Source organism: Monodon monoceros, unplaced genomic scaffold (assembly GCF_005190385.1).
Source record: "Monodon monoceros isolate NGI ecotype Baffin Bay Population unplaced genomic scaffold, NGI_Narwhal_1 Super_Scaffold_8, whole genome shotgun sequence".
Classification (NCBI taxonomy): Eukaryota; Metazoa; Chordata; class Mammalia; order Artiodactyla; family Monodontidae; genus Monodon; species Monodon monoceros.
This window is the reverse complement of record NW_021703785.1, coordinates 74,774,902-74,796,540: the sequence shown is the minus strand read 5'-3', so window position 1 is coordinate 74,796,540 and position 21,639 is coordinate 74,774,902. Positions and strand designations below refer to the sequence as shown.

The 21,639-nt window shown below is 41.3% G+C and overlaps 1 protein-coding gene across 1 annotated transcript in view; it reads right to left on the bottom strand.

The window, feature by feature from the left end:
• Positions 1-21,044, bottom strand: part of ZMYM5 (zinc finger MYM-type containing 5) — a 32,689-nt gene extending 11,645 nt beyond the window's left edge. The window contains exons 1-6 of the mRNA XM_029209967.1: positions 20,878-21,044; positions 19,894-19,962; positions 13,023-13,512; positions 12,691-12,784; positions 1,667-1,952; positions 808-970 (exon numbers count right to left, since the gene is read on the bottom strand). Of these exons, the coding sequence (XP_029065800.1) occupies positions 808-970; positions 1,667-1,952; positions 12,691-12,784; positions 13,023-13,512; positions 19,894-19,962; positions 20,878-21,044 (1,269 nt within the window). The remainder of the gene's footprint in view (positions 1-807; positions 971-1,666; positions 1,953-12,690; positions 12,785-13,022; positions 13,513-19,893; positions 19,963-20,877) is intronic.
• Positions 21,045-21,639: the final 595 nt, after the last annotated feature.

Below are 21,639 nucleotides of genomic sequence, written 5' to 3'. Positions count from 1 at the left end.
AGAGAAGCCACCACAATGAGAAGCCTGTGCAACCACAATGTAGCCCCCACTTGCCACAACTAGAGAAAGCCCACGTGCAGCAACAAAGACCCAACACAGCCAAAAACAAATTTAAAAAATAAATTTATAAAAAAAAAATTACAAGAAATGGTTAGCAGGTTTTGATATGACCTGCTTAAAAATAAGTGGATTGGGAATTTGTAGGTATTATAAACTTCACTGCCCTAGAAAACTGGGGTGGGGGGTGGGCGAAGGGAACCAGTATCACCCACATTCAGGATGGAGTCTGTATATACCTAAGTTCTTGCTTTGCTCAGCTCTATGGTAGCTGAGATAAAATTGTGTCTGGGATTTACACGGCTTCAGGGTAATCCAGACCAAATTCAGTTACCAAAGACCATGCTAAGTGGGGACTCCCTGGATGCCTGGGAAGATGGCAATACCGCCTAAGAAGTGTGAAATGACCTACATACTTTCACTCCACCTGTTCTACGTGTTCTTGTAGGACTGGTTGTTTCCTTCATGTCCTGAACCTACATTTTCATTTACTGTGGCTAATAAGAACAAAATCCACCATAAAACTATTGCTCTCTTTATGAGTACATTCAGTTCCACACAAATGGATGATTACCCCCCATACTATGGGGTGGGACATTTGTTATGAGACAATTCTAACATATGCTTATTCTTCCCTTCAACTTCACTGAGACTCATCCATTAGGTAGATGGCAGAACATATAATAGCACCTAAAAGTTAAAATTATCGCTGTTAACCTAGATAATAACTTAAGATATAAAATCACAGACCTCTGTTAGTTTACTGCAGATTGTACATCTTGATTTATTCAGAACTCTTTTTCGAAGATTCTGGTTATTTTCATAGGGAGACAAAGATGTACCACAAAATTTTTGGAAGGATTCACTTGACTCCCCTTGAGGAACAAGAGTAGCCTTTTTTGCAGGTGCACCTCTGAAACACAAGGGATAGACACAATTTAAGAACACTGCATTCTTATTTTTTGGCCATGCTGAGTGGCTCATTTCCCCCACCAAGGACTGAACTCGGGCCATGGCAGTGAAAGCCCAGAATCTTAATCACTAGGCCACCAGGGAACTCCCTAAGAACATTGCATTTTAATAAAAGTCAAATATATATGAACAATAATTGACATTTTTCATTTTCTCATGATTTAATCCTAAGAATCAACTATAATTTTTGGACCTAGAAAAATCCACATTTTGGTTTAACTGCTAACAGTTCCTAAATAATATGGTAAGATATTCAAAGATAAAAATATTTTGTTGTCACAGGTTATGACCTTTAGAACCTTGCCACAGGTTATGACTTCTAGAAGCATTCAAAAAGGGTGTTAGCAACCGGGTAGAACCAAGGTAGAGGATGGGGAAGGGGGTGAGGCAAAGGCAGTGGTGGGGTAGGGTTGATTTATTTCTATACCTAAACTCTATTTTCCTGCCAAGAGTAAGTACAATACAAATAACCCACAGCTCTGACATATGCTAGGACAACTCAAGCTCCATAAACTTGAAGAAACCTGTGCATCAATTCTATCCATGAATCTTCCGCAACTCTCTAAGTATATTCAGGACACAAATTCATACTGCCAGTATCCAATCATATGGAAGCATGTTGAAAGGTACAGCTTACTTTTTACATGTCACCTTGCGTTTCTTTGGAGTACGCTTATGAGAGAAGGAAGAGAGGCAGGTGGTAGAACAGAAGAGGTGAGCTGATCCTTTTCGCTGATAAGCTGTCTGTCCCTTCTGTAAAGGCTTTTTGCAGTTTGCACAAGTGATTTTAGCTGGTTTAGTGGGTTGCTGTTGGACAGAAGGCTGGAAGGTCTGTTTAGGAAGTGAGTCCACTGGTGATAAAGAATCCACCCCTGGCTGTTTCTGATTACGGGGAAAGGATGCTGACTGGGAGATCCAAGAATCTTAAAAAATAAAACACATAAGAAAAGTCACGGAACAGTTAAAAACTCCCATCAGAAAAATATTTAAATTTTTCATTTTGCACAAGTCTAAGAGAATAGTGAGGAAGCCTTGCTGTACAACCCCAGGGGGACTCTCCCCTTTGTACTCTAAGTGAATGATGCTCTATTGTGCCAACACTGGAAATGGCAGCCCCGGAATTGTGCAATGCGGTAGCCAGCATCTCCAAGTCAGACCCTCTGTGCTAGAGATTGTGCAAGTAATTTAAACTAGGTCTTGGTATTCTCAGCTACAAATCACAATGATACGCAACCTATCAGTGTTATGAAGACTAAATGAGAGGGACTTCCCTGGAGGTCCAGTGGTTAGGACTCTGCGCGCTTTCACTGCCATGGCCCAGGTTCAATCCCTGGTCGGGGAACTAAGATCCCACAAGCTGTGCAGCAGGGGAAGAAAAAAACTACATGAGATAATGCATATAGTAAAGCATTATGTTCTGTAAACAGGGTACTTCCTAAGGCACTTTTTCTTTTCTAAGACAAAAGTATTAATACATTATAAAATAAAGCAAATATACAAATATAAAGATTATAGTCTGGTGTATGATACCCATTTTCATAACAGCTTCCCCCCTAACATTTTATTATGAAAAATTTAAAGCATATAAAGCTGAAAGAATTTTACTGTGAAAAATATGTCCATCATATAGATTTTATACTATTTTACTTTTTGCTTTATCACGTTTTCTATTTATTCACCCCGCTAAATAATCTATCTTCTCTATGTATTTCAAGTAATTTGTAGATACTAGTGCACTGCCCTCCAAAATACTTGCAAGTACATGTAATTTAGACATAGCATTTTAAGGCAACTCTGTCTACAATTACCTGCCAGCCTTCTAGACTATTTCCCAGGCATTAGTGTAGGTGGTGGATTACACAGGAGACCCAACTTTCCTACCTTCACACGGGGACTCCATCGTATATTACTGTTAGCTTCAAAATGGTACAATATTATGTACAGGTAATAGTGCCTCTCAAACCTTAACATGCATACGATCACTTGGGAATCTTGTTTAAACAGAGATTCTAAATCAGTAAGTCTAGGGAGGGGCCTGAGATTCTGCATTTCTAACTACCTCTTGAGTAATGGTGAAGCTTTGAGAAACAAGGCCCAAGAGCACTGAATTATTCTGTCATCTCTCTTCAAACATAGCTTTTGTCGTTAGGTAAAGGTCTATGGCCCCCCCACCTATTATAGCTCTAAGCGCCTCTCATAATACTACCAACACTAACAACTCTGTTTTCACTTCTAAATTCCTACCCATTGCTGCTTCTAATTTTGTCCTTTTCCAGATATTTTTATCTTAACAGGCAAAACCAAAACAGAACAAGTAACCAAAGGAATTCTTTCACTCTGCAGAAAGATACGCTGGCAAATATGAAGTATATTCCATAAAGTTTTGTTTTTGTTTTTATTTTGGCTGCGTCACGCAGCTTGTGGGATCTTAGTTCCCCGACCAGGGATTGACCCTGGCCCCGCAGCAGTGAAAGTGTGAAGTCCTAACCACTGGACCACCAGGGAATTCTCTGGGCTTTTTAATTTTTTTTTTTTTTTTTTTTTGCAGTACGGGGGCCTCTCACTGTTGTGGCCTCTCCCGTTGCGGCGCACAGGCTCCGGACGTGCAGGCTCAGCGGCCATGGCTCACGGGCCCAGCCACTCTGCAGCATGTGGGATCTTCCCGGATGGGGGCCCGAACCCGTGCCCCCTGCATCGGCAGGCGGACTCTCAACCACTGCGCCACCAGGGAAGCCCTGGGCTTTTTAATTTTGTACACTTACCCATACTTAAAGGGGATAGAGTTATATATAATTATGTAAAGTGAGACATCAACTATACTGCTCAATAGATTCTGCAGGTTTTTTTTCACTTTAGCATTGGTGCATACATAAATAAAGCAAATGTTTTCTTTGTTTATACTGCAACTACTGAATTTCTCCTAATTTCAAAGTTTCTTATTTCATCAAATTCTTATTTTATCGTGTTAGTGTCTACAGGCTAAATAAAACAGGGTCCCCAACCCCTGGGCCTGGGACCAGTAGCAGTCCAAACGAGCACAGCTTCACCTGCCACCCCCCATCCCCCCATCGCTTGCATCACCTCCTGGAACATCCTCCACCCCCCACCGTCCGTGGAAAAACTGTCTTCCACAAAACCAGTCCCTGGCGCCAAAAAGGTTGGGGACTGCTAAAATGAAAGGTCTCTCAACCAAATTCTTCCATGCTCTATTCCCAGAATAAATTTTAAGAGACGGGGCCCAGAAGGATTTAATCCAAATCCCTCCTTATATGCAAGGAAAATTAAGGCCTAGAAGCTAGAGGTGATTTGCCCAGAATTCCAGTAAGTACCAGATCCACTATTTGAGTTTTAGATATTCTTTTTTATTTTATTTATCTACTTATTTTTTGGCTGCATCAGGTCCTAGTTGCGGCGTGTGGGCTCATTAGTTGCGGTGTGCGGGCTCTCTGGTTGTGGCACGCAGGCTCCAGAGCTCGCGGGCTCAGTTGCCCTGCGGCATGTGGGATCTTAGTTCCCCGACCAGGGATCAAAGAGGTGCCTCCTGCAATGCGAGACGGATTCTCAACCACTGGACCACAAGGGAAGTCCCAAGTTTTACAGATTCTTGATTTCTTCCTGCATCTAAACTCTTCTGCCTAAAGAACAACCTTTTAGTATTTCTTTAGTGTTGGTCTGCTAGTGAAGTTACTTCAGTGTCTCAGTGGGGTTTTTAGTTGTTAAAGAGTAACACATACACATGAAGTTTATAATCTTAAGTGCACAGCTCAATGACCATCTTCACAATGAATATGTACTTCTATGACCACCACCCAGATAAACACACAGAAAACTTCCAGGATCCTCATGTCTTTTCCACGCAGTCACTCCCCTCCTTTCCCACAAGCCATCCGTATCCTCACTTCAAACATAAGTTCTGCCTTATTCTGAACTTCGCATATGAAATCACGTAGTGTGTACCCTCGTCTCAACATCTCATCTGTTTCATTCACACTGAAGGTAGTTGTTCATCTGTTTCCATTGTTGACTATTCCATTGTGTGGCTGATACTATTTATCACTCTACTGCTGATGGACATTTCGATTGCTTCCAATTTTTTTTTGGTGGGGGGACATCAAAGGTTTATTGGGTAGGGGCTATTGGGTTTATTGCCCACAGCAAAAGTTCCTGGAGCAACACCCCACTGTGTACGACAGACAGGAGGCAGGACATGGGAGCAGTCTTTGCTACTCAGGGGAGAAGGAGGCTACCATCTACAGGTGGATGATTGCTTCCAATTTTTGACTATGATTTCTCTACATGTCTCTTAAGGGTCTCTTGGGTATTTATCCTGCTCAGAATTTGTAAAGGTTCTCGAATTCAAGGGTTGATGTTTTTCTCCATTTTAGAAAATCCTCAGTTACACCTCTTCTGCCTCATTTCTTTTTTTCTCTTTCTGGGACATTAATTACATGTCCTTTTCATCAAATGTCCTAAGTCTCTTACATTCTTTTCTGTATGTCCCCCCTTTTGGTTCTGACTCAGTCTAGATAATACTCTGATACATATTCCAGTTCATTCACACTCTCTTCAGCTGTGCCAAACCTACAGTTAAAATGTAGACTGTCTGATACTCCTAGTACCTGCACCCCTTGTGGGTTCATTTCTATTGTCTGCTTTTTCTCTTATTTCATTACATGGCCTGCCTCCTCATATCCCTAATAGTTTTACATGAAAAACTGAAAAAAAAAAAATTGAGACTCTGGATTATGTTAGCATCCCCAATCCAAAGGTCGATATATATATTTTTTAAATCAGTGTCCGTCTTTGTGGGCCCCTGTGAGTCTGTTGAAAGTTCCCCTTAGATTCTTAGCAGCCTTTTCTGGAACTGAACACATACCCGTTAGAGAAAAGCAACCCCAAGTAAGAGATGACTCCTCTGAGGCTCCTTCTCAGATATGAGAAACATTTTTTTAGTGTATTTGTAGCTCTGTGATGCTTTCGATATTTTATATGTTTTGTCTCCCTGTCCCCCATTATTCTTCTGCAGGAGGGACAGGAGTTACCTATCGATTATTAGTCTAAAGTCTATTATTATCAGAAGAAGAACTTCCTAGAATCAGTATCATAGCCAGAAATGTTTATAATCCAACAAAAATACAACACAGATGCAAGAACAATTACTAAGTCTGAGTATTTTCTTTGATGAAATTTTGCTGTTTACATAAAGATACATGATGGCTGAAGAACTTTCACTGAAATACAGTCTACCCTAAAGGTTAATGAAAAGATTAAATGACTCAAAGGTCCATTCTAATGGACATGATCTTATTTTCATAAGATATTACACAGTTTTATTTGTACTTTATGCAGAGCCATAATTTTATAGGATGAAATTTGAACCTTTAAGCCCTGGATTCAAATACAACTCAACTCCAGAAATCCTCATCTTGCTCTTATTTTTTTTCTTTTTTCTGTGCTGGAAATCCTTCATTCTATAGAAGTGGGAAGCACACAGCAACTAAAGTAAGACACTCTGGGGGAGCTCTGACTCTAAATAATAACAACAATTACAATAGTAATACAATGGTCACCATATTATTCTGTAAGTCTTCTGGTAAAATTGGTTAATTTTACAAAAGCTGACAGCAAGCAAAAACAAAATTTAGGGTTAATACTAAAATTAGACAGCTTTCACTATGCTACATCCAACTTAAACAAAGAGTGAAAAGAGCAACAAGAAGAAGACAGTCCTGGGGCTTCCCTGGTGGTGCAGTGGTTAAGAATCCGCCTGCCAATGCAGGGGACATGGGTTCCAGCCCTGGTCTGGGAGGATCCCACATGCTGCGGAGGAACTAGGCCAGTGTGCCACAACTGCTTAGCCTGCGCTATAGAGCCCATGAGCCACAACTACTGAGCCCACGCGCCACAACTACTGAAGCCTGTGCCCGTGCTCCACAACAAGAGAGGCCACCGCAATGAGAAGCCCGTGCACCGCAACGAAGAGCAGCCCCCGCTCACTGCAACTAGAGAAAGCCCGTGGGCAGCAACGAAGACCCAACGCAGCCATACATACATACATACATACATACATACATAAATAAATAAAAGAAGACACTCCTTTTTGACAAGTGACTCCACCTTTCAGAAAGCTTCAGACACATCTTCACCATCACTCTTTACCTGACAACTCTGTAGACCCTCTTTTTAGAATTCTGGGCCAAATGGTATTATTTAAAGGATAGGGCCTCCCTGGTGGCACAGTGGTTAAGAATCCACCTGCCAATGCAGGGGACATGGGTTCGAGCCCTGGTCTGGGAAGATCTCACATGCCGTGGAGCAACTAAGCCCGTGCGCCACAACTACTGAGCCTGAGCTCTAGAGCCTGCAAGCCACAACTACTGAATCCCACGCGCCTAGAGCCCATGCTCTACAACAAGAGAAGCCACCACAATGAGAAGCCCGCGCACAGCAACGAAGACCCAATTCAGCCATAAATAAATAAATAGATTTATTTTTTAAAAAAATAATTAAATAAATAAATAACTGTAACTTTTTTCCCCCGAAATAGAACTTTAGAGAACCCAGGAACACTGTAAATTCATCCACACTTCAGAGATAACAGAAATTCATTGCCACAGCACAAACAAAATAGTTTAAATGTAGTTAAGAACGTCTTCATATATATGAATGAATGTCAGGGGAGTCCTTTAATGCTTTTTGTCTGTTACTTTTTAAAATCATTGATACCTCATGGCATGAGAAAATTATCACTGTAATATAAAATACAGTTTTGAATTAATGAGATAAAAGGATGACAAGAATAAAAAGACATCCAAGAGCAGTCAAAACTACTTTCAAACAACTTTTGCTAGTCTCAATTATGTCCACAATTTGAGTGGAGCAACAGTATAGCATCTAACTACAGTATGCTTTTTTACAGTTAAGTATCAGTCTATGTGCTATGCTTTTAAATTGAAAAGCATGTTATTGATCCACTTCATCATTCAATACACAACTTCAATTTACTCCAGAAGGTGAAAAACGGTCAAGGCTGAAACATAAAAGAAATACATGGCAAGCCTTCTGGCTTTAACTTCACTTAAGAGCTTATATGTACATAAGATGTAATTCATGCTTGCAAAAATATACATGTAAAATTTAGGAAATAATTACAAAACAAAAAATAAGAGTGAAAGAAACAAATCAATTACACTGCAATAAAAAATTTTAAAAAGAAGAGTGAAAGAAACAGAGATCCAAAAGAATGATTTTCAATGGACATTATTTTAAGTCTTCAACATCATCTTCAACCGCTTTTAAGCTTAACACATCACTCAATATAGAAATCACAAGTTTTTTATATTATTTTTCAGGTTTCACTCAATTAATAAACAAAAGATGTACATAGTAATAAGTAGATGACAAACATAAATGAACAAATTCATAAAAAGTCTGCAAAAGTATTTTTAAAAGTTCAATGATCATTAAGAGGATATCACCTCTAAATGATCAGTTTAGCAAACATTAATAATACTCCTACCCCTGAGGAGAGCTTACAATATTATAACAACAACAACAAAAAAAACCCATAATTTTTTGGTGAGGACCATTCTGTATTAACCATGAAAAGCTTTAAAAATATGTTGACATTTGACTTGGCAATTTCACCTACAGAAACTTTTCACTAGAAAATATGTGTGACAAACTTAAGAGATATTCATGAGAAACCTGTTTATAACTGCAAAGACTAGACACAAGCTATTAAATAAATTATGAACATAAAAAGCTTACTATATTTGACATAAGCGAATACGCTAAATCATGAAATGTCAAATGCTTCCCCTCCACCCCAGGTCAAGAACAAGACAACAGAAGGCGCTTTCACTGCTGAGTGCCTGGGGTTCAATCCCTGGTTAGGGAACTAAGATCTTGCAAGCCGCGAGGCATGGTCAACAAAAAAAAGAACAAGACAAGACTTTATACTCTGATCACTTCTACTCAACATTACATAAGAAATAAAAGGGGATCTGCCAGGCCAAACTATTTCCATAATAAAACTAAGATGATGTGCCTTTTTCATGGTGTTGGCATCTGCACTAATGGTGCAGAAGCAATGATGTTAGGTAAAACTGCTGGCAGTGGAACCAAACTGTACTAGTAAAATTTTCTTCACTATCAGGCACTTGCACAAAAGAAAGAAAAAGTAGCACCTGGACTTCCTATTGTTCTTCCAACAACAACTGGTCACCACAATTCTGATGCTATAACTACCTGGAGTCAGCACCAGCCCCCATTTTGAAGGCAGAGTCCACAAGACTGCCCTCACTTTACATGCCACCTGGACTTCTGGCCAACTGGCTGTAAATCTGGGAGGTTCCTAAGGCCCCTTCAGATTCAGTAATTTGCTAGAATGATTCAGGGAACTCAAGAAAGCTCTACACTTATGATCAGTTTTATTTAAAGGATACAAATCAGGACCAGCCAAATGAAGAGACATACGGCGTGAGGAAGGGTCCCAATGCCAGAGCTTCTGTGCCCTCTCTCTGAGGAAGCGGGTAGTGTCACCCACCCGGCACAGATGAGTTTTTACTGGGTTTCATCGTGTGGGTGTGACTGGTGGGATTATTCGCTGCGTGTGACTGGACTCAATCTCCAGCCTCTCTCTCCTCCATGGAGGCTAGGCTGGCTCAAAGGCCCAACACTCAAATCACACGGTTGGTCTTTCTGGTGACCCTCAGCCTTAATCATTAGTTATTAGGAATCTGGTAAATTTCAAGGATTTATTCTCTCTCCCAAGAACCAGGGACAAAGGCCAGTGAAATTATTTATTATGCAACAGAAGACCCTTAGTGAAAAGGTAAAAATTAGTATTAATTTTACTAAATTTCAGCCTCTGACTACACCTTAATACTCTGTATGATGAACAGGGAAGCATCCAGAAGCCACTTCTGTTTCATACCAAAGAACAATGAGAAAGAGTGGAAAAGCACTTGTAAAATTGTTGCACTGCAAGCTGAACTAGCCTTAAAGGAATGACAAAACAAACTGGTTATTGACATTTTCTTAAAATAAGCCTTTCACTTCAAAAAAATAACAGTATTTGTTGCCAGTGAGAAAATTTGAGCTTTCGAGTGAAAATCAGAATCTTTGAAAACCTGCATCCACCACTGCTAGCGTGACAGCTTTCTAAGGTGTCAACATTTAGAAGACCTAGGTAACTCAGTGAATCAATACTTTCCAAATAATTAAAGCACAATGTTACCAAATCATACAAAGGTAAAATTCATTCAAAGATAAACGAATTTTAATGTAATAAAGCATGAAAGGTTCATTATATAGTTTCAGATTCCACACTGTAAGAACTTTTAAGAAACTACCACTTATCAAGTTTTGGTGCTGTGTCAAAAGGAAAAGGAAAAAACTATCCATAATTAACTAAAAAGGTTACTAAAATATTGTGCCATTCTACAGCCACATATGTATGTGAGGCCAGATATTCTTCTTATACTTCAAACAAAAGAAGATATTGCAACACATTCAATGTAGAACTAGATTTGAGGAGCTAGATATACCTTGCTGTTTTCTATCAAGCCAGACTTCCAAAAAATTTGTGGCGCTTTCCTGGTGGCGCAGTGGTTGAGAATCTGCCTGCTAATGCAGGGGACACGGGTTCAAGCCCTGGTCTGGGAAGATCTCACATGCCGCGGAGCAACTAGGCCAGTGAGCCACAACTACTGAGCCTGCACGTCTGGAGCCTGTGCTCTGCAACAAGAGAGGCCATGATAGTGAGAGGCCCGCGCACCGCGATGAAGAGTGGCCCCCACTCAATGCAACTAGAGAAAGCCCTCGCACAGAAACGAAGACCCAACACAGCCAAAAATAAATAAATAAATAAAATTTAAAAGATAAAATGCTTTATAAAAAAATTAAAAAAAAAGATTTCTGTAACTGTAACACATCACTTTTCACTAAATTCCTTTAGTGAAAGTAGTTATCTTTCATTAAAAATATGTCACATAATAATTTTGTTAAATGAATAAATACCTTTTAAATTTATGTTTTAATTTCTAATATGATAACAGATTAAAAACAAAACAAAAAACTTTGGGATCCTCAATCACTTCCAAGAGTGAAACTGAGACCAAAAAGTTTGAGAACTGTCCTATAGAAATTAATAAACAATATAAACGAAGACATTTAGTGTGTAGAGTTTCAATAGTAAAAAATGAAAAGCCATATAAATGCTTAAAAAGTAGAGGAATAAATATCTCAGACAAAGGAATATTTTATAGCCACTGAAACCTCTACTTTTAAAATGACATAACAGGGGCTTCCCTGGTGGCGCAGTGGTTGAGAGTCCGCCTGCCGATGCAGGGGACGCGGGTTCGTGCCCCGGTCCGGGAAGATCCCACATGCCGCGGAGTGGCTGGGCCCGTGAGCCATGGCCGCTGAGCCTGCGTGTCCAGAGCCTGTGCTCCGCAACGGGAGAGGCCACAACAGTGAGAGGCCCGCGTACCGCAAATAAATAAATAAAATAAAATTTAGATTAAATAAATCAAGAGAACACAAAACTAAATACAATATGCTCTAAATTCTGTTTTTAGAACCACAGAGGCAAAAGACTGAAAGCAAACAAACCAACATTTTAAGTTGTCAGTCACTTCTACTTAGTAAGGTAGGTGACAGATACTATTTTCTTATTTCTAACTATGATTTCCTTCAAATGTTCTGTAATGTTCTCATAACCAGAGAAAAAGATTAATTTAAAAAAATTTTTTAAGAAAAAAAATACTAGTATTCCATTAAAACAAGTGATTCGGTTCTTAGTTCTAATTACTTTCCAGTCCTTTCCTAAAATTCTAAGTTGGTCAATAGCTAAAAGCACTAAAATGACCCAAGACAAACAAACACAAACACAAACAAAAAACAAACAAAAACCTGAAAAAACAAACAGCACACCAAGTCATGAAAAATCCACAAAAAAGATCTGCTAAATTTTAAATAACTTTCATTATATTTTACCAGAACACAACTGGCCTCATAAGAGTCTTTAAAATACACATATCTGATCTGGGACTTTCCTGGCGGTCCACTGGTTAAGACTCAGTGCTTCCACTGCAGGGGTTCAATCCCTGGTCAGGGAACTAAGATCCTGTAGGCCATGTGGTGTGGCCAAAAAATAGGGGAAAAAAACAAGTCTCTGATTTAAAGGTAAGAAAGTTTTCTAAATTTAAAATGAAGCAACTAATAAAATGCTGATTTAAAACCAAAAATCAGAGAAAAGCAGTCTAAAAGTAAACACTTGAATAGCAAAAATTGAAAGGTCAGATTATGTAATTACAAATTAAATAAAATTTAATTGTTATGTAATATTACTTTAATCCTTTAGTTCACTATCCATCCTTTTATTCTATGACTTTTACATTAAAATAAAGATGCTAGTAAACAAAGATGGAGGTAGTAGTTATGGGAGTTTTCAATTAAAACACTTCACATATAAATCACATTGGGTAAAATAGAGTAGACTGCACAGTTTTATTTAGCAAAAAATTCTATTTTAATATGAAAGTTAACAAAAAATATTTCACTATAGAATAAAATCGATATAGGTACTAAAAGTAACAGCCAAAAGTTTATTTACTTAGGGTGGAAAGAAAATATTTAGTATCACTTACTGCTTACCAGGATTGTGATGAGCTGTAAATCCTCCGTTCTGAAAAACGTCTCCTGCCACATTCATTCTACCAGGATTAAAAGGTCCTACTGCAGTCTTGGTCTGTGAAGTTAAAGACGGGGTGTATGTTTGCATATTAACACCAAAGTTACTCGACTGCAGTCCGTTAGCGACATCTCCCAAGCTGGTATTCTATAGTGATGTTATATTTGTAATCATTAAGTTCATATCTCGCCCATCATTCAGAGCTTAATACCTGTTTCTAAGGTTGTAACATTAGTAATATGAATTTCAGAGTCGATTCTGTAGTGATAACACCATTACCCATTCCAGCATTTACCTTACTTCTTGAAAGACTGGAAGTGGAGAAATCCAAATCTTTGGTTCTGTTTTTACTTCCAGGAAGTGCCCATTCAATAAAACTAGAAGAAATTGTCTTTTCCTTTCCATTTGTTTCCATGTCCTCTTCATCATCAATGACAATTGTCTCACTTATACTTCCCTTCTGAGAAGCCAAACCTCTTGAGGAAGGAAGAATTATGGAATAATTTCCTTGTAGCTTTTCATTTCTTGATGCAGCAAATATAAAATTTCTTTGATCAGCTATTATTGGAGCAGAACTTGAAGGAGGTTGTATAGATTCAATAAATACAACATCATCCTCCTCCTCCTCTGCTGACGAGTTTCTAGATCTATTAACTAAAGGACTAGCTGGGTCACCAAATGCCACGTCCATGAAACTAGTTGCCATGGCTTTACTCCCTAATAAAACAGGAGTCTGTTCAGTCAAGTCTAATCCTCCCGCTGAACATTTATCTATGCCAAAGAACCTATAACAGAGAGAGAAGAGAAAAAAAAGTTCTAGTGTACTATGATCATTGCATTTTATTGCAATTAAATAGCACAAGTGAAATTTTAAATTATTTTATGTGATTTTATCTAAGTCCTTCCTTGAAACAGAAAATTGTTCAAAATAATTCCATCAATTACCAATAACTCAGGGTCCAAAAACAATCATTATACTAAATATACTTTTATCTACTAAAATGACTATGATATTGTCCAAACTCTATTTCCCTAGGGTCTTCTGTCATTGTTTTTCAAATTCTCTGCTTCCAACATTAAACCTTTCTGAATCTTTTTTTTTTTTTGTCCTTGTTGAGGAATCACCAGACACTATGCTATAGGTTTTTTATACAAAATTCTGAAAAACCCATGATGTAGATATAATTTAATTCATTTTACAGATTAGGAAACGAATCTGGGTAAGGCCAAATAGGACTCAAACTCAGGGCTCTAACTCTAGGCTCCAAATTCTTAGCCACTTTGTTTTATTCAGCAAACACCTCTGTGTACCTACTATGCACTACAGAATAACAAACGAAAGGATCCAGCAGAGACATAGTTGGAAGAATCTGGAGAAGTGACCGACCAATGAAGCACAGCTCTGAAAGCAGATGAGAGAAGAGGAAGAGGAGGATGCGTGCACAGCTGGTAGTGAAACTGATCATGAACAAAAGTCTCCTTTATCTCAAAAGTGAGAGGGGAAAAGGTAAGTGTATGGCTGTCCCTTGGTGTCCACGGAGGGACTGGTGCCAGGATATCCATGGATGCTCAAGTCCCACAGTTAGCCCTCCGAATCCAAGGTTCCATATCCGCAGATTCAACCAACCCTGGATCGTGCAGTACTATAGTATTTACTGAAAAAAATCTATGTATAAGTGGATCCGTGCAGTCCAAACCCATGCTGTTCAAGGTTTTGTCCAGTTGTAATTAGAACGTATATAAGTATGTAGAAATAATAGATGGAAAGCTGAGGTAAGTTTATACATCCTGGCTTCAATTTTCTTAGAAGCTCAAGACAGTGAAGGAGGTAGGATCTGTATGGGTGTTGAATAATAAAGAAAAGTCACTCATACAGCAGTCATCATTCACTTTTAAAAAACTCATATTGAAATATACTAAGTAACATTCTATTCTAAAATTTCCCCAACTAATTTTAAGTGATAGTACTTACAGTCATACATTCGGTAATGTTTATTCTTAATAGGTGCTATGCCGTTAAATACAGCAATTCAGTAAATGTTTATAAAGGTGAGGCAGGAACTATTCTTTTTCCCATTTTACCAATCAGGAAACTAAGACTCAGAGGATAAGAAGATAAGTAATCCACCTGGCCCGTCCAAGTCTCCACTGCTGGAAAGGGTAGAGTCAGGACTCAAATCCAAGAAATCTGACTCTATAATCTATTTCACAGCCACTACATTATATGCAATTACTGTATACAATTTTTTTTAAAAATTACTTGTTTTATTAAGATGAGTGAATTCATTAAAACAAAATCAACATTCAAATAACTCTAGTTCAAAGATAAATAACAAATCTAAGGAGCCAGTTTAAAAGGGTTATAAAGGAAATACAAAAATTAGGATCATGGTTAACACTCATCCAGTAAGCTTATTATGTGGTTGGTTTTCAGAGAAAAGAGGCAATAATTCAGCCTAAACTGAATTATGAAATGTAAGAGCTGTTATATACGAATTCTCTCTGTCTTTTCTGTATTTGAATAAACCTAGAACAAAAAAGAACAATTTCTGGAAAAGAGCTATAGCTGACTCCACAGTACCCTCTGGTGGCTGTTAGGCCCTATTTTAATCTTCCCAAAGGAAATAACAGAAAGAGCATTCTTTATGCTCAGCTCATTGTAGTCATCTATTTCTGATAAAAGATTAAGTATTCACCTATTTTCAAATTCCAGATTGTAAAAAAATTAAAACCTAACCCTAACCACTATTAGAAGTCATTGTGTATATAATTTAACCATCAAACACTTTCTTAATTCCATAAACATAAGACTACAAAAAAGTTTTAACCATTTCTATAACATTATCTAAAAAGAGAAAAAGTTATAGTTTAGCTAAGACACTGAGCCAATTACCTCACTTCATTGAGTTTTACTTTTCTAAACTATAAACTGCAAATGGGGATAAAAAGGACTCTGAGGTTTTAATTGTGATAAGTGAACTTGCAACTCCCTAGTCTCTCTGCCTGGACATATTACACAGTGCAAAAAATGTTAAATCCCTCTCCACTGAGAGGGTATTCAGGCAAATACTTTGCCTACACCTTAGGATTTCAACAAATGTCTAGTTAATCTTAAATATTTACCTACTCTTCCTGTGGTATCTTATTCATCTACAACTATTTAATGTTTAATTGATCTTCATTTTGATGCAATGAAAATTAATATAAAATCAAAGGAAAATCCACACAGAGAAGTGCAGAATCTAATGGGCGTTCCCTGGTGGCCTAGTGGTTAGGATTCCAGGCTTTCATTGCTGTGGCCCATGGTTCAATCCCTGGTCGGGAAACTGAGATCCCACAAGCCTCGCAGTGCAGCCAAAAAAAAAGTTGTCCTAAGAACAGAAAGTTAGGCTGAAACCCGAGCAAGACTCTTAAACGCAAACTATCTCTAGGTTATGGGTAACAACCCTGCAAAGTTAAGAAGGTATTTAATTAGGGGTAAAAACAAGAGTTAACAGTAAAACAAAGACACAAATAAGGGTAGTTTGCCCTATTGTGTTTACTTTTTGTAACATCTCATAGCAGTTTTTATTTCCTAAAGGTTGCTACAATTATCTATTTTTTCAAAAATTATGGTAAAATATATACAACATAAAATGCCATTTTAATCATTTTTAAGTGTGCAGTTCAGTGTTAGTTTTTTAAATTTTTTTTTTTTTTTTTTTTTTTGCGGTACGCGGGCCTCTCACTGTTGTGGCCTCTCCCGTTGCAGAGCACAGGCTCCGGACGCGCAGGCTCAGCGGCCATGGCTCACGGGCCCAGCCACTCCGCGGCATGTGGGATCTTCCTGGACCGAGGCACGAACCCGTGTCCCCTGCATTGGCAGGCAGACCCTCAACCACTGCGCCACCAGGGAAGCCCCTTAAATATGGTTTTTTAAAGTTGCAAAAATTTCTGCTGAATTCTTAAGATATAACTGAGTATCATGAATTTTCCTGAGATCACCTTCTATTAAAAAAAAAACCAATTGAATAATTTAGTAGCCATTCAATATTCAATTATGTTTGTGTACAATTAAGTAAAACTTACATATTAAAACGAATCAGTTAAAAAAACAGCTGCTAAAATAGAAATGGTGAGATATTAATATGACAAGATTAGTATGTGATGAGAACGGTAAACTAACCTGCTCATGACTCTTCAAATGTTAAAATCACCAAGAAAGTATTTTCAATTATTTAATTATTGCTTCAAAGGTTTATCTTTTGGCCACCTATAAGCACACCTATATTTTTGCGGCTCTATAAAAGATAAAGGATGCATGCTACAAAAACCTGTTGAACACTAATGAGTTTTATGACATGTTCTACAGCACCTCTGGACTTAATATTGTTACAGAACAGATCTTTCTTAATATTAAAATATTTATACATTTACCTAAAAATAATATCAATTCCAAAGCCAGCTTCATGATAGTGAGTATATACTACAAGCATTCCCATTTAAAATCAGAAACAAAATAAAAATGTATGATGATTCTGGAGGTTTTACTCACAAATGTAATGAAACAGGAAAAAAGAAAAATCAAATGAACAGTTATGACAAACAGCAAGAGAATTACTTAAGTGTCTAAATACAAAACTACTATCTAGAAATCAATAGCCTGGTAGGGATTAAGATTGTAGACTGATCACACACAACTAACTTCAATCCCTTCTAAAACCCCCATAACAACAGTAAAGTTCCTACTGACAAGGAAAAGAAAAACAAAAAGAAGAAACAAAAGGAACAAAATTTGATAAGCTAAAGAGCAGGTGGATAAGCAGTTAACCAACTCTGCTGAGATAGCCAAACTCTAAAATAGTGATGGAAAAGGCTGAGAAATATCCTGACTTATGCTCAGAATCTTCACGAGGCTCAAAGCCTATAGCTCCAGGTATCACGGGACTAAGGAGCAGGTGGCTAAAACAGGAGGATGTGAAATCCCAAATCCCTTCCCTCCCTCTATTTTGGCGATGACACCCTGGCCCAAGTTCTAGACTTTTATTCTTTGGAGAGAATAGAACCTAAGGTTTTTGTCTCAGGTTCACCAGGCACTGGTGAATGCTTCAATAGCATGCATATGAAATGCCCCCTCTCTCACTTGATTTCCAGAGAGCTGGCATCCAGACTTCTATCTTGCAAGCAGCAGACTATTATTCCCTGGAAAACTTCTTTCTCAGAAACACTCCTTTCTGTGGAATTAGGAACACGAAAAAAGGAAAGACCTAAAAATAACGACTTTAAAGATTCTCCATCAACTGGCCAAAAAAGAACCATCCTACAGTGAAGCTCCAAGCTGAAAGTTCCATCCACTCTTCCAATCTATTCTCCATTTCCCAATTCTTAACCTTGAGTAGACCTGTCAAGAATTATGAACTATCTGGAAAAATCTTCTAATAAGAAAATTAGTTGTTAAAAGAGAAAAAAAAAAACAAACACAAAGGAAAGAAAAAAAGGCAGGAAAAAGAAAACGTAAAATGAAAACCCACAAACTATTAGTACTCTAGACAGATACATGACAAGCAGAAGACCATATAAAACTAATATTTCTAGTATAAAAAAGAGCTTTTGGAAATGAAAAGCTTAGCAGAAATGGAAAACTCAGTAAAAGGGTTGAAAGATAAAGTGGAAGAAATATCAGGAAACAAAACAAAGATAAGAATTGCAGCCACCATTAACAGTGTGTGTGTGTGTGTGTGTGTGTGTGTGTGTGTGTGTGTGTGTGTGTCCCACATAACTTATGGGCTAGGCGGCGATTTACAATCTTCATAGCAATCGGGAAGACAGACACAATTTACTCACTTATAAAATGTGCATAATAAAAATGTATTTAATTGAATAAGATGTGCATTTATAAAGATGCATTTATTGACTCTTATTTAGTTTGCACTTGCCAAAGTAGTAAGAGAGCAGAGACGTGAACCCCAATTTGGCTGGCACTAAACCTAGTCCTTTGCACACTGCGCTCAACTACGCTAGGAACACACTGCTGAGAAAAGTGGCTTTTCTAAGTGGTACTACCTGAGTCAGTGACTTGATCTCCTGCCAGTCTTTAAGTCCCCGCTAGTTCCCTTTCCCTATGAAGGTCCCTCATAGCTCTAGCATCCTACCCACATCCCTTCATCTCACAAAACTATCAAGTAACGTGAAATATCAGCACTTCAGATATCCTATGAACATTACCCAGTTGAAACAATATCCATTCCTAAAAGCTGTCTAACTAATGAAGTGTGCTGTGACGCCTAACAGCCTACGTGCAAAGCCAAGTTTGTCAAGGATTTACAAGGGCAGAGGGAAGGCAGGAACACTACTATGAGAGATGCACTAATCACAGGTTTCTTTTTGATGACCAGTGGAAAACTGATCCAAAAGGACAAAATAGGCAGGACCTAAGACTATACAGAATCCCAGATAATACATGGAGAATCAGATTTAGAAAAAAAAAAAAAAAATCATCATTTTCAAACTCTTAATAAAATTATTGATTCAGGCAAGGATTGGTGTTAAAGCCATTAACTGAACAGCTGACAGAGCACTGGGCATTTTATTGTACCAAAGTGAACAGCACATAGGTTACTTCTTAGTAACAAGGAAACAACACATTAACTTCATAATGGAGGCTGTCACTACCAATTCCGTGGTCAGTCTCAGAATCACGGCTAGAGTGAGAACTAGATTATCTCCTCTTTTTTTTTTTTAAAGACTATCTCCTGACTTGACCCTGGCTAGAGAGCTGCCAGGGTGCGTAAACACAAATAAATCTTCCTCAAAGGGACGACAAACTCACACAGAAGTATCGCCTCCGTCGACCTGACGACAGTACATTCAGTAATTTTTCTTAATCCAGCGATGAAGAAAAAAATTATTTCTATCCATAAGAAAGCCAAAAAAAACCCCCAAAGCTAACCAGAAAGCATTAAAAACGGACCTACCTTTAACTCTTGTTTTAGAACCCTAGAGGATACAATCGGTGTAAAATGTCAGCGCCCGCTCCCAGTGCGTTCCCAGGGATCAGCCTGGCCTGGCTCTGGCGACAGGGCCCGCCCCAGAAACCCGCTGAAGGTAAGAGAAAGGCAAGCGCCACAGAGGCGCACCCTGGCGCGGCGCTCACGGTACTGGACAGAAACGCGGGGACAACTACTCACAGTGGCGGCGCGGTCCTCCTCAGCTTCAGACAAACGTCCACCAGACTGGCCTGAAGGCGATTCCTGGTCCTAGAACGAAGAATGACAAATGATTTAGTGCCAGCCAACCTGGACGCAGCACCGGCTCGTAACCACCAGCGAGACGGAGCAAAGGGACAAGAGGTCAAGGCGTCTCCGCGTTCTCCCCCCCTCCCCCAACGCAATGCCGCCGAGACGCCAGGTACAAACAGCAAGGCCCCACCACGACCACAAGAGACTACACGGTCCCTATGAACAACAGGAGGGAGGTGGAGGGAGAGCGCAATCTGGACGCCAGCGGGGAATCCTAGCCCCCTATGCTGCCCACCCTCCGCCGGCCCCGTCGCGCCCGGACCCACTCGCGGGCAACTCGCGTCGCCGCGGGGCGGAAACCCCCGCACTGGCCCGGAGCCCGAGACCTGCCCGCTCCGCGTCCGCCATTAGAAACTCGCCCAGATAAACTGTGACGAGAAGACGCGGCGCGCCGCGGCCCCGGCGGGAGAGGAGGGGACCGGTGCGGGGAGCCCGCGCCCTCGCCGCCAAACTTGGGGACCTCGCGCCGTCGCCGCCGCCGGGACGGTGCGAGCGCGGCCCCGAGCACCCACGGAGGCGCCCCTCCCCCCCGCCGCCGGCCCCCGCCCCGGACGGCCCCGAGCGACCCCAGCCGCCGGCGGCCGCCTCACCCGGCCCTCGCGGCCGCGCCCGCACTCCCGCAGCCCGCGGGCCGCCCGCCAAGGCGCCTGGGACATCAGCGGAGCCGCCGGTAGCCCGAGACCCCGACGCGCTGGCGGCTACGGCGGCCGCGCCGCGGGGCGCCTGTCCCGCGTCAGTGGGAGGCTCCGGGGACCGCCCTCACCCATCTCCGCCTCCCGGCGCCTCCGCCTCCGCCTCCGGAGGCTGCGCCGCTCCCGGCCAACCCCACTGTCGGCGGTTCTGGGCTGGAGACTAGGCGGAGACAAGCCTCACCCGGTTCTGGCTGCGGCTTCGCGGAACGAACCTCCCCGCCCCCAGACCCCGCGCCTTTCAACAAGCGCAACTCCGCTCGGTCCAGTCCCGGCTTTGGCGCTGGTGAGGAGGCGGACGCTGCGACTGCAGCGTCGCGGCCCGGAAGGCCCCGCCCCCCACGCCCTCATTGAGGGCAGGGGAGGGCGGGCCGGGCGGCTCGGGCCCGCCCATTGGCTGCGCCCACCTGCCTCCAGGACGCCCCCTCGAGGGGGTGGTCCGACGCCCTGTCCATCAGGCACAGGCCACACCCCCGAACCTCTATTCCACCCCCACCTCCTCCTTCCCCGGCCCCACCCCAGCCCGACCCGTGAGAGTCGGGTCGCAGACGCGCGTGCTCGCTGCACCTGCCTCGGCTTGGCCCCGGGCGATCCGAGGGCCTGAGCCGGGCCGCCTGCCCCCGCAGCGTCTGCGAGGGACGCCGCCCGAGGATCGCCGCGGCCTCGATGTCCCCATCCCCTCCCTGTCCAGTGTCTGGGAGCCCCGTGAGGGCCGAGCGGGCAGGGGCTGCGGCGACGCGGGCGGGAGCCGGGGGCCGAGAGGCCGGCGGCGGGGGTGCCCGCGCGCTCCGAAGGCTGGAAGCGCTCTCCCTCGCCTCAGCCCGGTGGGGAGGCGTCCCTCGCTCCCGTCATGGCTGCGGGAGGAGACGACGTCCTCCATCTTGTCGGGGCCGCGGGGGGAACTCGGGGCAACTCCGACTCGTCCCGGCCCGGGCTGGGCCCCGCC